Source organism: Arvicanthis niloticus, chromosome 1 (assembly GCF_011762505.2).
Source record: "Arvicanthis niloticus isolate mArvNil1 chromosome 1, mArvNil1.pat.X, whole genome shotgun sequence".
NCBI lineage: Eukaryota > Metazoa > Chordata > Mammalia > Rodentia > Muridae > Arvicanthis > Arvicanthis niloticus.
In genome coordinates this window covers 73124776-73140688 of record NC_047658.1, presented here as the reverse complement: position 1 = coordinate 73140688, position 15913 = coordinate 73124776, and the positions used below count along the sequence as shown (strand labels likewise).

The 15913-nt window shown below is 39.9% G+C and overlaps 2 protein-coding genes across 2 annotated transcripts; both read left to right on the top strand.

Annotated features, from left to right (window-relative positions):
• Positions 1 to 463: 463 nt before the first annotated feature.
• On the top strand, positions 464 to 1931 carry LOC117712810 (hemoglobin subunit beta-like). The gene is made up of 3 exons (XM_034508967.2): positions 464 to 648; positions 733 to 955; positions 1699 to 1931. The coding sequence occupies exons 1-3, from the start codon at positions 557 to 559 to the stop codon at positions 1825 to 1827; spliced, it is 444 nt and encodes a 147-aa protein (XP_034364858.1). The 5' UTR covers positions 464 to 556; the 3' UTR covers positions 1828 to 1931.
• Positions 1932 to 12127: 10196 nt separating this feature from the next.
• LOC117720110 (hemoglobin subunit beta-1) lies at positions 12128 to 13450 on the top strand. Its single transcript, XM_034518576.2, has 3 exons — positions 12128 to 12291; positions 12407 to 12629; positions 13188 to 13450. Exons 1-3 carry the CDS (start codon positions 12200 to 12202, stop codon positions 13314 to 13316), a joined length of 444 nt encoding a protein of 147 aa, XP_034374467.1. The 5' UTR covers positions 12128 to 12199; the 3' UTR covers positions 13317 to 13450.
• The last annotated feature ends 2463 nt before the right edge of the window (positions 13451 to 15913 follow it).

The window sequence follows — 15913 nt, the reverse complement described above, 5'->3', positions numbered from 1 at the left end:
ATAAAGTTGTGGTGCTGTAAGAAGGTGAGGGTGGATCTGGGAGTAGGTAAGAGGGGGGATTAGGGATGAATATGATTAAAATACATTTTATGATATCACTTATGAATCAATAAAATATTTTAATAAAAATTTTAAAAATACTTTAGAAAACACAAATTTCTAGAGAGAAAGAGTAACTAGGGTCAGCTTGATAAGAATTTCATGCCACATTCTATCCATGAGACTTAATCATAGACATAGATAAGACTGTGTGTGGTTGGTGGATGTATGAATAAGCAATGGGTGAACCAGATGGGAGATAAACAGAGGGGATAATGTTCCTAAGTCAAAACACAGAATTTAGAAAAGCTAACACTATAGCCAGCTAGCATAAACTAGAGGGGTAGATATATCTTTCATTCACAAGCCAAATAAGTTTTTCATATCTCAGAGTAACTTGCTTATAGGGCAGGGAGGGCAGGAGTCTGGGCTGGGCATAAAGGGCAGAGCAGGGCCAGCTGTGCCTGCACTTACTTCTGGCACAGCTGTGTTTACTAGCAGCCTCAGCAGAACCACTATGGCAGGGCTGACTGCTGAAGAGAAGGCAGCCATCACTGGCATGTGGAATAAGGTGAAGGCAGAAGAATTGGGTCGTGAGGCCCTGGAAAGGTCAGTATTTGACAGCTAAGCGCAACAAGTGGAAGGAGGTATGTGGAAGTACTGAGTTTCTCTGTCCTCATGTTTACCTTCTAGGCTCCTGACTGTCTTTCCACAAAGCAAGATATACTTTGACCACTTTGAAGTCGTCTCCTTCCGTGCTGCCACTGAAGGTAACCCCAAGCTGAAGGCTCTTGGAAAGAAGATGATGGAATCCTTTGGTGAGGGCCTGAAACACCTGGACAACCTGAACGACACCTTTGCCAGCCTGAGTGAGCTGCACCGTGACAAGTTGCATGTGGATCCTGAGAACTTCAAGGTGAGTGGCTGGATGCACTGCCATCTGCTCATGCTCCTGATTCCGACTTACTGCTGCTCCTCCATGTTCTCTTTTCACTTTCCTATACTTCATCATTTAACTTTTGTTCAATATTCTTTTCAATTTACCCCTTTCAAATCTTCTATTAAAGAAATTTATTTATTTTATATCCTGTCTTTTGTCCCCCATTCACAGCTGTACTTTGATTTATTCTCAAGTCCTTTGCCTAGACCATGTTGTAAATGATACATTCTGTTTTTCACTTTCTAAATCTAAATTTGGGAAAACATTCCATCTCCTCCAAATATAGGAGGCTTTGAGAGTATTCTCAAGAAAGAGAGACACAACATCTGGTTCTAGAGGACATGAGAAAAAGAACAATCAGAATTCCATGAAATTAGGAGTAAATGTAAAGATAAGAAAAAAATATGGATGGAAGGTCTGAACATCATGTTACAGATGAAGTAACAGCAGTTGTAAGAAGATCGCCCATCATTAGACCAATCAGTTGATTATTAAGCATACACATAGGATATATATGCAAATATAAAATATATGTATACATACATATATACACAAACACACATGTTATATATTTTTTATTTTGTAAGAAATTACCTAGGGATCAAATTGGGATAGAATGTTGGCAGAAACCAATGGTGTTGGTACAGTTCTTCAAAGCCAAGATTAATTTCTCTTTCTATCTGTGTATATGTCTATGTCTGTCTTCCTCTTCCCCACAGCTCCTGGGCAGCATGATAGTAATTGTGCTGTCTCGACACTTTGGCAACAGATTTACCCCAGCACTGCAGGCTGCTTTTGAGAAGTTCGTGGCTGCTGTCGCTGCTGCTATGGCTCACAAGTATTACTGAGACCCTTCCTTTCGCATAGTCATAGAATCCTGCCTTTTGAAGTTTGGGGGGAAATGTCCATCCTCATGGTATAGCATCTGCCCAATAAATAGTTTCATTATTTACTTCATTCATTTTTCCACTTAGGGATGGTCAGTACTATAGAGGATCTACAAGGAAGGTGCTGCTCTGTGTTTATGCAAATAGCATTTGACATAAGTTTTTAATATAGAAAAGGCCCTACTATTTTAGAAGATTTATGAGAGACCTCAAACTGGGGAAACAGGCTCAAGGCTGGCCACTGTTGTGATCCAACAATTACCATGCAATGATAATGCCAATCTAATGCATATTGACTATTAGAAAGCATTGTCATGATTCTTCCTTTACCTGTAGATTTTAGCCTACACTACAACATTTCAAGTCACCCTTCTATAAGAAAAAAAAAAAACTTCCTTGTCTTACTAGCTCTCAACTATCAATTTAAAACTTAGGTCCCGAATTATGTTGGCCCCTCATTAACTACTGCCTAAAGAAATCTCTGTAAACTTTCTCACTCTACCAACTTTTCAAATTGCTTTTTAAATCACACATACACTCCCACACATGCACTCTTGCATACATGAACACACAGATGCACACACACATGGTCATGGTTTACAAATTTCTGGATTGTAGGGGGGATATTTATACTTCGTTCTTTCTTTCAATTAAATTATATTTTGCAATTAAGTTATTATATAGATAGTAAGGTGAGATTAATTCAATAAAATAATCATGCACAAAGAAACCATTATTTACTATATGAAAACATCTGTGGCTGGAGCTAACTTGAATAATAATAGCATAATATAAAGCTCTACTCATAAATGTTACAAACTACAAGAAGGAAAAAGGAAGAAACCACAGAATTCTGATCATGTGTAGAAAAATTTCTTTCTTTGAATGTTCTTTCTACTATATTTGAAATTAGAAAGGTTTTTAGAATTTTCTGACTCACATGTGTTCCTTGAAATTGTTTTGTTCTTATTGGCTGCTTTTAGATTTACTTGTTATTCAGAACCTGGCTCTTCTTTCTTTGTGAAATCACCCAGTCTCAGAAAGAACACACACACACCCCCTCATATATAGATTCACATATATGGAATATATATATATATATATATATATATATATATATATATATATATATGAAAGTACCATGGTAGTAACGCTGCCTGTGCTGCAGGATATACTGAGCACATTACACTGTCCTGTTGGTAGCAAGCCTGAGTGCAGAGGCTGTTTTGTGTTCAATCTGTCCTTCTCAATGCATAGTACATAAGAGACACTGAGAATGCTTTGCAGATAGAAAATATCTTCTAGGTCCCTCAGCTCATCTCCCAGAAGCAGGGCAACTCCAGAGCCATTTCATACAGCTCATGTTCCTGAACAGATAAAACCACAAGAGTCAGATGTTAAAGAAGGAGGGATTTTAGGGGAACGTATTCCATTTAGAAACACACAGTGTTTAGAGGTTACATCATCACAGTTCCTTATCCCTACCCTGGAAGGTAAGTTTTACCATGCTTATAGGCAACAGCATAACCTGCTAGGTTTCACTTTATTATTTCCATATTACCCTCATAAGATCATTATTAGTTTCTATAGTATACAAATTATTGGTTTTTTTCTCCTGTTTCAGAACACTTACTTGGTTATTCTAACTTATAAAATACTTTTTCTTCAGTATTTTTCCATGATAGGTCATTTGGATACAAAACAGTAACTTCATCCTTAGAGAGCATGATCATGATATAACCATGCCCTACTCTTATGACTCCCTACTATTAATTTTCCTCTTAGAAAATAATATTAAAATTATTTGATTGACTTACTTTTCTTCATTTTCTATGTTTATCATCTCCTAGTTTTGAGCCTAGAGGAAAACTTAATTTTGTCTTTCATTTCATAAACCCTTAGTACTAACAATTATTATGGTATAGTTACTCAATAACTAGTTGTTGAATAAATGTTTGTTACAATATAAAACTGTAAGCCTAGTCTTTAATGGCTGAGCCATGGGGGAGGAAACTCGGTGAGAGAGGGGGTGAAGAAGGAATTGGAATGGGGATCAGGTATGGAGAACATGGGTGGGATAGAGTGAGGTGGGGAGGTCTGGGAGAGGAAACAGAAATTGGTGGGGGCATCTCTGGGATTAGCAAGAGACCTGAGAAAGGGGAGGATTTCAGAAATCTATGAGGAGATGACCCTAGCTGAGACTCCTAGCAACCAGGAATATGAAGACTGAAGTGACCGCCTCCTGTAATTAGGCAGGACTTCCAGTGGAGAAGGGGGGAGACATTAACCTGTCCACAAAACCTTCACTCCAAATTTGTCCTATCTACAAGATGTTCAGGGATAAAGATAGCACAGATTGAGAGAATGGCCAAGCAATGACTGGCCCAATTTGAGACCCATCCTGTAGGAGAAAGCCAACCCCTGACACTATTGATGGTTCTCTGCTATGCTTGCAGACAGGAGCCTAGTATAACTGTCTTCAGAGAGCCTTCATCCAGCAGTTGATGGAAATACATGCAGAGATCTACAGCCAAACATCAGGCAGAGCTCAGAGAGTGGTGTAGAAGAGTAGGGGAGAGGATTGAGAGAGCCACAGGGGTAAGGACATCACAAGAAGACCTACTGAGACAACTAAACTAGGTCAATGAGGGCTCACAGAGACTGAACCACCAACCAAAGAGCATGCATGGTTTGGACCTAGGTCTCCTACACATTTGTAGCAGATGTGCAGTTTGGTATTCATATGGGTCCCCTAACACTTGGAACAGAAGCTGTTTTTGACTCTGTTGCCTGTCTTTGTATTACTTTCCTCTAGCTGGACTACCTGGTATGGGCCACAGTGGGCGAGCATGCTCTTAGTCCTGGTACAATCTGCTCTCCAGGGTGTATGGTACCTAAGTTGGAGGTTTTCCCTTCTTTGAGGATAAGGGGGGGGTGGTATTGGGAGGAGAGGTTTCAGAGGGTAGGACTGGGAGGAGAGGAGGGAGCAGGGACTGTGACCTAGATGCAAAGTGAATAAATAAATTAATAATAAAAAGAAAGAAAGAAGAAACCCAGGAACTGCCTGTAGGTGAGCATTCAGACCTGAGCAATATCATGTGGAAAATAAATGATACATTAATAGACATGTAGTAATTAATTAACCTTTGAAAGAAATAGCCCCAAAAGCCTAAGAAAAGAGAAATTATTAAAGATGACTCCTAGATCGCTAGTAAGGTGATAAGTTTAATTTTCCTGCATCTAAGATCACGTATATCCTAAATGTCTAAAGAGACACAGAAGATGGCTTACTAGTTAAGATTCTTGGAAGTTTAGATACTGGACATGCAGGTATCCTCCCAGCTCAGATCACCAACTTTGAACCCTATTGTATTTTTGGCTATGCTGAAAGAGTTGTATGTAGTACTATAGGCTCACAAATATTCTACATTGAAGGACATGGCATTTTCTCAATCTCTACATTCTGTACCTCTATGTCAATAAAAAAATTCTCTCTATATCCATTTCTATATAGAAGATCTAAAAGTTGTTTCAGCTGTTAAAAAAGTACTATTGATATGAAAATCTCTCCTATTTGGCCATATAGTTATCCTCATCTGTGTGCAGATATGAGCTTTGCTAGAGATAAAGGCAATCAAAATGATTCATCTTCATTTTTTATTTCATCCCATTTGAGACATGAAGGGATAAATTGATTTGAAGGTAAATCCACCCTTGAATTAAGTGCCTAAGAAACTTTTTTATCTGCCCTTTAAATGAATTGTTATTATTGAGTGGGCAGGGATTTGTGTGACAAAAAGAAGAGGATGACAATTGGTTTGAGAGAAAGAATTGTGGAATATGTCTAATTTTTTATTAAATTAAAATTTATAAATGTTTAACTTATACACTAAGATTATTATGTTAATTTACTTGAGTGGACATTTAGAAGCAGCTAAATTCTCTTTATTACTTGATAAAGTCATATGTACATATAACTGTTTTGATCAAATCCACCCTTCAGTCCTTCTCTTTCAAGTCTTCCCTTACCCACTTGCCCCCTTTCTTTCCCAATTTCATCTGGTTTATTTTTAAACCCAGTCATTTGCCTTGTCATTTATGGCAAATACCATTTTTCTATAGATGTCCACTACTTCTGGCTCTTAAAATATTTCACCCTTTCCTCTTCCAAAATGATCCTTGAGCCTTGGAAGAAGTAGGTGTGATATAGGTATTCCATTAAGAGCTGCCGCAATCTTATTCTCTGAACACTGACCACTTTTATGTTTCTCTGTTTCTTGGTATCTGTACAAAGGAACGAGCTTCTCTAATGAGAGTTGAAAGCTGTCTTATTCTATGGGTATAGGGGTAAGTACTTAGGTGACAATTTGCTTTTATGACTATTTAAGATAATACTTATATTAGTGTTCACTTTATGACTTAGGCAGCAATGTTTTGGGTCCAGTTAACTGTACCAGGCATGAGTTTTATCTTGTGAAATAGTCTTCCCCAGGGAAGAGCACACCAAGTGGTTACTCACTACTAAATGCTCAGACTTGAAAACATACCTGCAAGTAATTTATAGGCAGGTCAGGTGCTCTGGGTTGGGCATAAAAGGTAGAGCAGGGCTAGCTGTGCCTGCACCTGCTTCTGACACAGGTTGTTCACCAACAGCAACCCTACACCAGGGTGCACTGACTGATGATGAAAAGTTGGCCGTCAGTGGCCTGAGGGACAAGGTAGACATGGGGAGCATTGATAGTGAGTCACTGGAGATGGTGTATTAGACTGCATAAGCAGGACATGGAAGCTTGGTAGGTGAAGAGAGAGCAGAATGTCTGGCGGGAACTGATTTTCTCTATCCACCGGAAACATCTGGACAACCTCAAGGGCACCTTTTCCAGCACGGATGAAGCTGCACCATGTCAAGCTTCATGTAGATCCTGAGAACTTCAGGGTGAGTGGGCCTGATGCTCTGCCTTCTGCTCATGCTCTTGTTCATTTTATCACTTCTTTTCCCATTTGCTTTTTCTCCACACTTCCCTTTACTTTTCTATACTTCTTCACTCAACACTCTTGTCAACTTTCCTTCACAAGTCTACATTTCCCCTTTTTTTCTATAATCCTCGTTAACGCTAACAAATCTCTTTCCCTCATTCTCCCTCCCTCTCCCCAAATTTCCTCCCTTTATTCATCTTCAAATCCCCTTTGTAAGAATTCCTCCTGAGTTATCAATACTATCTCTCATCTACTATATCTACATTTGAAAGACATCTTTCTATTGCTACCATCACTTGAGCTTTGAGAGGCTCCTGAGGGAAGAGACACAAGTAGTTCTTGAATCCAAAACTGCAGGGATAGAAATGGGGAGGAGTCTGAGGAAAAGAAGGTTCAGCAATAGGCTCAAAGTGAGATCCAGCCCAAGGGAAGGTCTCAAGGCCTGACACTATTACTGAGGCTATGGAACACTCACAAAAAGGGACCTATCATGACTGTCCTCCAAAAGACCCAACAAACAGCTGAAAGAGTCAGATGCAGATATTTGCACCCAACCAATGAACAGAAGCTGCTGACCCTGTGCCCTGGGTATCCATCCATGTGCAGTCACCAAAGGTAGATGCTGATGTGGATCTCAGGAAGTGCATGCTGACAGGAGCCTGGTATAGCTGTCTCCTTAGAGGTCTGCCAAAGTCTGACATATGCAGAGGTGGATGCTCACAGCTAACCATTGAACTGATCAAGGGGTTCCTAATGAATGGAGGTGTTAGAGAGAAGACTGAAGGAGCTGAAAGAGTTTGCAGCCCCATGAGGAGAGCAACAATACCAACCAACCAGAGCTCCCAGGGTTTAAACCAGCAGCCTGGGAGCACATAGGGAGGAACGCATGGCTCCAGCTGTATATGTAGGGGAGGATGGCCTTGTAGGGCATAGGTGGGAAAGGAGATCCTTGGTCCCATGAAAGCTGTATGAAGAGTGTCAGGGAATTCAAGGGTGGGAAGGTGGGAGTGGAGGGGTAGGTGGGGGCACATCCTCATAGAAGCAGGAGGAGGAGGGATGGGATAGGAGGTTCCTTGGTGGGTGGGGGGTAAGGGGATAACATCTGAAATGTAAATAAAATATCCAATAAAAAAATTAGCAACAAGCTGAAAGAAGCTGAGGAACATGGTGACCTTGTAGGAGGACCAGCAGTGTCAATTATCCTGGACCCCTGAAATCTCTCAAACTCTGGACCACCAACCAGGCAGGATATGCCAGATGATATGAGACCTCCAACACATATACAGCAAAGGATTGCTGGGTCTGGGTTTAGTCAGAGAAGATGCACCTAATCCTCAAGAGACTGGAGGCCCCAGGAAGTTTAGAGGTCTGGTGGGGTGGTGTTGAAGGGTGGAGACATCCTCGTGGAGACAGGGGGGCAGGGAGGAGGTATGCGATGTGGAACAGTTGGAGGGTGGACCAGGAGGGAAAGAAAATTTGGAGTTTAAAATAAATAAATAAATAAATAAACTCATTAATTTAAGCATAGTAAATACAAAGATAAGGAAAGAAGAGTGAATGTCTGAGGATTGAAGGCCTGAAAGTCATATTAGAGATGGGACAACAGCAGGTGCTAAAAAAGAGCCCACCATCAAACTAATCAATTAAGTAGTAAATATAAATATTATATAAAAACACAAATACATACACATATTTATGTTCTTTTTATTTTAGAAGAAATTTCCTGGAAATCCATGGTGTTAGTGCAATTCCTTAGAAGACTAGCCTGATTTCTGTTAACATGTGTATATGTGTGTGTGTTCTTCCCTACAGTTCTTGAAAAACACAATAGTGGTTGTGCTGTTCCTCCACTTTCACCCCAAGGAATTCACCCAGCAGTGCAGGCTGCTTTTCAGATGCTGGTGGCTACTGGAGCCACAGCTTTGGCTCACAAGTACCACAGAAGCCTTGGACAATTTCCTCAAGATGACTGGAGCATTATCTTCTACACTCAGGGAGATATGTTCACTTTTACTGCTTCTCCCCAATAAAAAATTAGCTACATTGTATTTCCTTTATGTTGCTATTTTGTTTGTGTTTTCTAGGGATGGGAAAGATCTCAGAGAGCCTAGAAGTAGGAAGCTTTTATATAATATACGAATCTTAAAGGAAATGATTAAACCTCATCACTACTAGAGCTTTAGTGGAGACTATTAAAGCTTTACCAGTACATGAGATACATAAAATTATATATTATGTGAAATAATAAATATGCATATGTAATTCTTACCTGAACTGGAGAAAGCTGTAAAAGAACTTAGCATTTTCTACATGGCCAAAAAAAAAAAAAAAAAAAAAAAACAAAGTGAGTTTTGATTGTGTGCTTTCACTGAGGAGTTGGGACAGGTAAAATGAGAAGAGAAATCTTCCATCAATGGAGGAGGGGCTACTTGGAGAAGAGGCATTTAAAATTGTGTAAATCTCCTGTGATCAACAAACAACAGAGAATCCATTCTAATTTGCTTGATAAAAAGGCAGTTTTTATTTATATTTTTATTTAATTTTAATTCAGACTGTGGTTTCTAGAGGTTTGTCTGTGCTCTAGTGGTTGTTCTTACATCTATGTTTATACAAGCAGCACTAGCTGAACTCTGGGTCCAAAAAAGAGCATGTAAAGTAAGGATCAGGTAGGAGTTTCTGGGAAGACTTGGGAAGTGCATTGAGAGAGTGAATATGATCAAAATATATTGTATACAGGTATGGAATTCTAAAGAATGAAATATATATTTTAAAATTTGAAAAACAGGGCTGGATTATAATATATGAGTATTCAGAAGAAACATCATGTTCTATTACTATTAAATATTTGTTGCTGGTGATGACCAAGGAGAAGGAAGATATTTCGGAATAACGGGACATCTAGATAAAGTAAAGTAACAGTATGAATAGAAAAGGATCACTCGCCAGGCAGTGGTGGTGCACGCCTTTAATCTCAGCACTTGGGAGGCAGAGGCAGGCAGATTTCTGAGTTCGAGGCCAGCCTGGTCTACAGAGTGAGTTCCAGGACAGCCAGGGATACACAGAGAAACACTGTCTCAAAATAAACAAACAAACAAACAAACAAAAGTATCACTCTGTTATCAGTTTAGGCAGGGGATGAAGATCGCAAGGCCTGGATGATAAAAAGAGGGTGAAGATTTAGCAGGAAGCTTGGGAGTGCTGGGATGCCACGCTGCATCAGAAACACCTCTTCTGTTTACATTCCAGCCTTCAACATCAAAAAATCAAACTACAGAAGTTCTTCTTATCTTAAGAACTGAACAGTGTATTACACAGGGGAAAATAAAAACAGAAAGCAAGAAGGTTTTTGGAAGAGCTATAGAGATGTAAAAGTAAATTTTGAGGAAGTAGACAGATTGAATGAAGAAGCATGCAGAGAACTTGGGAGTGGGGAATCTTAGCATTTCTATCATGTGATAAAACTCCAGGATCAAAACCACTGGGGAGGAAAGCACTTACTCATCTCAGCCCCCTCAAGTCTTGCTCCATCAGCAGAGGGGACAGGGCAGAGGGATGTCAGGACAAGACCTCAGGTCATGAATCTGGAGGCAGGAACTAAAGCAGTGGCCATGGAAGAACACTGCTCACTGGATTGTTCCTCATGGCTTTCTCAGTCTGCTTTCTTACAGCATCATGGACCACCTGCTCGGGGGTGGCACCATCCTATATGGGCTGCCTGCCAGTATCAGTTATTAGTCAAGAGACTACCCTACAGGTTTGCCTACAAGTAATTTGATGGAGGTATTTTTTTCAACTGTGTTTTCTCACAAATAACTCTAGCTTGTGCCAAGTTGACAAAACAAAATCCAACCGGAGGTTGGGGTAAACAATTTCAGTCAAGAAAATGATTCAAAATATAATACACTTGATGGCCAACACACAGAGAAACTGAATGAATGAGTCAATCAGTCAGCCACTGATAGAATCCCTTTCTACCTTCTTGCTATTTGACTCCAGGCACATTCCCAGGTCAAGATAAAGAGAAACAGGTATAGTTCCATAGTCTCTACTTTGAGACAATTGCTTCTACTAATGTGTCAAAACATTGGGTTCTAAATAATTTTATACTGATTTTTCTTTTTTTAGAATTGAGATTTCTCCATTTGCATCTGTAGATCCGGAAAAATCAAATAGAATCACTACTGCACAGGATATACTCAGTTCAAACTTACCTTCTTTTTAAAACATTATTTAGCTATGTGTAAAAGTGAAAGAAGCAGGTAAGTTCATATACACATAGAGAGACATACATACATACACACACACACACACACACACACACACACACATACACACAGATATACACAGATATACACAGACACAGGAACACACAGAGACACACACAGACACATATACACACATACACGCAGACATACAGAGATATAGACACACACTCTGAGACATACACATGGACACACACACACACACACACACACACACACACACAAGGGCAGCATGTACTGAGGAGTTGGTTCAGGGAATAAAGTTCAAGGCTGCCTGCCTATAATTCAAAAGCTTGGAAGACAGGACAATCCAGGACGATCCCTGGAAAAGCAGGTTATCCAAGCTAACCATATTTGTGAGCTCTGGATATACTTGAGAGATCCCGACTCAACAATAAGGTATAGAACAATCAAGGACGACTCCCTGAAGGTAGTTATTGGGCTCCTTGTACACTCCTTCCACACACATATAAAACACATACACACGAGTAAGCCACACAAACATTCATATGAGAGAAGGAAAAAAAGAGCAAAGTAAGATGCATTTTCTTATCAGGAGGTTTAGTTGACACCAGAAAGAAGTCATTTAGAATCAACATGGGGTCATCATCATGTATGCTAAAGATTTTTCTTTTTTTGCACATTCCTGGGAATGTGGACAGAGAAGGAGATTCTTTCATGCACTCAAACTGAAGAACAAGGAGAAGAAATTCACTTCTAAGCTTTGCTTCTCAGTTTCTCATTTGCATAATGAGAAAATTTTAACAACCAATTTGGTAGTTGATTGAGCAATTGTGTTGCCAAAAAGGATGTTTTAGACACAGTGTTTCCTGCAGGGATAAGGACAAACACTATTTAGACAGAGTACCCAGAGCGAAGACTCCTAAGCCAGTGCTACAGCATCCAGGGAGAAATATGCTTGTCATCACTGAAGCCTGAACTGTAGAGCCACGCCCTGGCACTGGCCAATCTGCTCACACAGGATAGAGAGGGCAGAAGGCAGGGCAGAGCATAAAAGGTGGGGTAGGATCAGTTGCTCCTCACATTTGCTTCTGACATAGTTGTGTTGACTCACAAACCCAGAAACAGACATCATGGTGCACCTGACTGATGCTGAGAAGGCTGCGGTTTCCGGCCTGTGGGGAAAGGTGAATGCTGATCAAGTTGGCGGTGAGGCCCTGGGCAGGTTGGTATCCAGGTTACAAGCAGCTCACAAGTAGAAGTTGGGTGCATGGAGACAGAGGTCTGCTTTTCAGCAGGCACTAACTTTCAGTGTCCCTTGTCTATGTTTTCCTTCTTAGGCTGCTGGTTGTCTACCCTTGGACCCAGAGGTACTTTGACAACTTTGGGGACCTATCCTCTGCCTCTGCTATCATGGGTAATGCCAAGGTGAAGGCCCATGGCAAGAAGGTGATACACGCCTTTGATGATGGCCTGAAACACCTGGACAACCTCAAGGGCACCTTTGCCACCCTCAGTGAGCTCCATTGTGACAAGCTGCATGTGGATCCTGAGAATTTCAGGGTGAGTCTGATGGGCGCTCCTGGGTTTGCTTCTCCTGGCTTTCTTGTTCACCTTCCTATCAGAAGCAAAGGGGAAGGGATTCTAGGGAGCGGTATTGATGATGGTGTGTGGGTGTTCCCTGTGGAGTGTTGACAAGAGTCCAGTTATTTTATCTTCTACTCACAACTAAGTTTCAACTTGATCTCAGCTTCCTTTCCCCCTCTCCTCTCAGCCCCTCCCTCTCTCCTCTCTCCATTCCCCTACCCCTTTTCTCTCCAGTCCATTTCTTCCTCTTTTATCTACTTTTTGTTTTCTTTTTAATATTTCCTAGTAACTTGCTCTGGGGACAACAAAGATATGCATGTCCCTGTGTCTTCCCATAGCTCTAAAGAATAGTAGCAGTAATTGGCTTTCATGCCTGGGTGAAAGGGAAGAATGTATTTTACATATAAATTCTGTCTGACATAGAAGAATTCTTATTATAATTTTTTGGAAACATAAATACCATTTGAAATGAGACTGCAGTGTCTGGTATTGTTGCTCTACAGTGATGCTGATAGTCCTTCCATCTTCCCACAGCTCCTGGGCAATATGATTGTGATTGTGCTGGGCCACCACCTGGGCAAGGAATTCACCCCTGCTGCACAGGCTGCCTTCCAGAAGGTGGTGGCTGGAGTGGCCACTGCCCTGGCTCACAAGTACCACTAAGCCCCCTTTCCTGCCCATGTCTGTGTGCAATGGTCAATTGTTACCAACAGAGCAACTGCCACTTGTTGGCAAAATGATAAAGACCTTTGAAAATCTGTCTTCTGAATAATAAAAAGCATTTACTTTCACTGCAATGGTGTGTCAAGTTACTTGTGTGTCTCATAGAAGGGTTCATGCTAAGGTTTCAAGATATTAAGAAATGAGGTTTCAGTTCTGACATTAGGGAAATGTGACTTTTGTTTCATGATATGTGCCGGGACAACAAGCAGTAAGCCAACTCTTTTTTGTTTGTTTGTTTGTTTGTTTGTTTCGAGACAGGGTTTCTCTGTGTAGCCCTGGCTGTCCTGGCACTCACTCTGTAGACCAGGCTTGCCTCGAACTCAGAAATCCGCCTGCCTCTGCTTCCCAAGTGCTGGGATTAAAGGCGTGCTTCACCACCGCCCGGCAAGCCAACTCTTAATGCCTCAGTCCTAACCACTCAGAAAAATTCAAGAAATTGTTTCATTTACACACTAGATTTTGATTACATTTTATGTTAATTACTTGTTTTCTCTAGTCTTCCTCACTAATGTCTCTTGTCTTTTCTTTACCTCCTCAGCACCTCACAGATCTCTAGCCAATAATTCTTCTTGCCTAAAATTACCACTATTCTCTAAAGTTTTCCCTCCATGTTTACCTAGTTACATTATTTGTGTTTTCCTGAATCCTGTATCTCAGACAGCTCCAATAGCAGTAGAGGTATGCTTAAAGAGAGAATAGACGTGCACTGTTTGCCTCCACAGTCAGTAGTTACAATGAATTCAAATGGTGCTTCCCCTGGGACCATCATACATCACACCATGCTCTGGCCTGAGTTAGGAGTTAAGAATGAGAGAAATATAAGACAAGAAACAATAAGAATATCTAGTTTTTAAGGTTCATTACTGGTGTCCTATGAAATTTCCATAATGCCCTGTAAATGGAAGCTCTTTTCTTCCTCAATAAATCTATCTTCAACATCCATGAATGGATAGGGATCAAATCTCTTCTTCATACATTCGGACAGCTTTTATTCATATGGAGTTACTAGAGTTAACACAATAGGTGATATCCCTTAATTTCTTTTTTTTTTTTTTCCCCAGAACCGTCCAGGTTATGCTCAATTCTGGAAATAAAATATATATTCTAAGAGGTTTTTTTTTTTTTACTCTACTCTCTTTTATAGTTTTAGTAAGACTTTTAAATGACTACATATAATAAGTGACATTTATTTACAGAATGATCTGTATAGGTACAGAATAAAATATCCCAAATAACATGAGTTTGAGTCATTGTCCTAGGGCATAAAATATGCACCTCTATGTGAACTAAAGGCTTAGAGTAAGATGAGAAATTATAAACCATCAAGAATAAAATATAGGAAAAAAGAATAAAATATAGGACCCATTAAGATAATTCTGGGGCCAGGCACACTTATTATATGCACACTTATTATATTCCTTATTTATTATCACTAAGAAGCCAAGCAGTGTTTATAAAATGTGGTCCTCTTTGAATGCAGTATCCACTGCTCTAAAACCCATATTTCATTGTTCTCAAAGCAATATATTCTATTTGCAAATAGAACTAAAAATTTTATAACTGTCCCATAATTCATGAAAGAAAGACTTTTGGGTAACCAAAAATATAGGGTGAGCAATTCGTTTGTAGTAGGTAGAACCCTTCCTTCCTTTCCCCTAGGTTTAATGAAGACCAATAACAGATTTATAGAGAGTTAGATGGTGGTACACATTATTGTACTGTTGTCATCCTTGACTGAATCCTAATTAAAATGTATTAGTTTGTTTTCTCTGAGGCAGATGGAGCTGGTAGCTTTTCCCATGGTGCTGGTGGATTGGTGTCTAGTCCAGAGTTGCTCTGGAGCTGGAGGTGTGGATGCTAAATTCTTCCCCACTCCTTTCCTAAAACACAAATACACTTTGCAGTATGTGTTTTTAAAAATTATATAGTAAGTAAACACCCAATAGTTAGCTGTCTGTATCAGCAGCCATAGCCCATAATGTGTTGATGTGCTGATATGAATATATTACTGCTTACTGCCACATTCTGATAGAAATTTTTCTTGGATTACTTAGAGTTCCAAAACTGAAAATAAGCTGATTCATTTATATTTATCTAAATACTCTATTGATATATGTACCAAATATCTTGCTAGCTACACAAATAGGAAGGGACTTAACAGTGTAGGTTGCTGATAACTTAGTTTAGCCTTTTTTAATAGCCCCCTCAATTGACACTGATCTGAGAGTGAATGAGATTCAATATGGGAAATGCAAACAAATGCAGAAAGTTTCATCAATCCAGATAAAATGAGGGTTAGGGCACAAGGAAACTGGAAAATAGAGGTATGTAAGTTGACTTGAGAGGAGGACCGTGCAGCTCAACACCCCCCCTTTACACACACACTTCCACACAACGTAAGGGCAAGGGAGAGAGAAATGTTATACCTATACTGTTTTCCTACTGGTTATTTTTATTGACCTGCTAAACAAAAATAACAATGTTCTGTGTGCAAGATTGCAATCACAGTATCTCTGCCTGTTATACACTGAAATGTA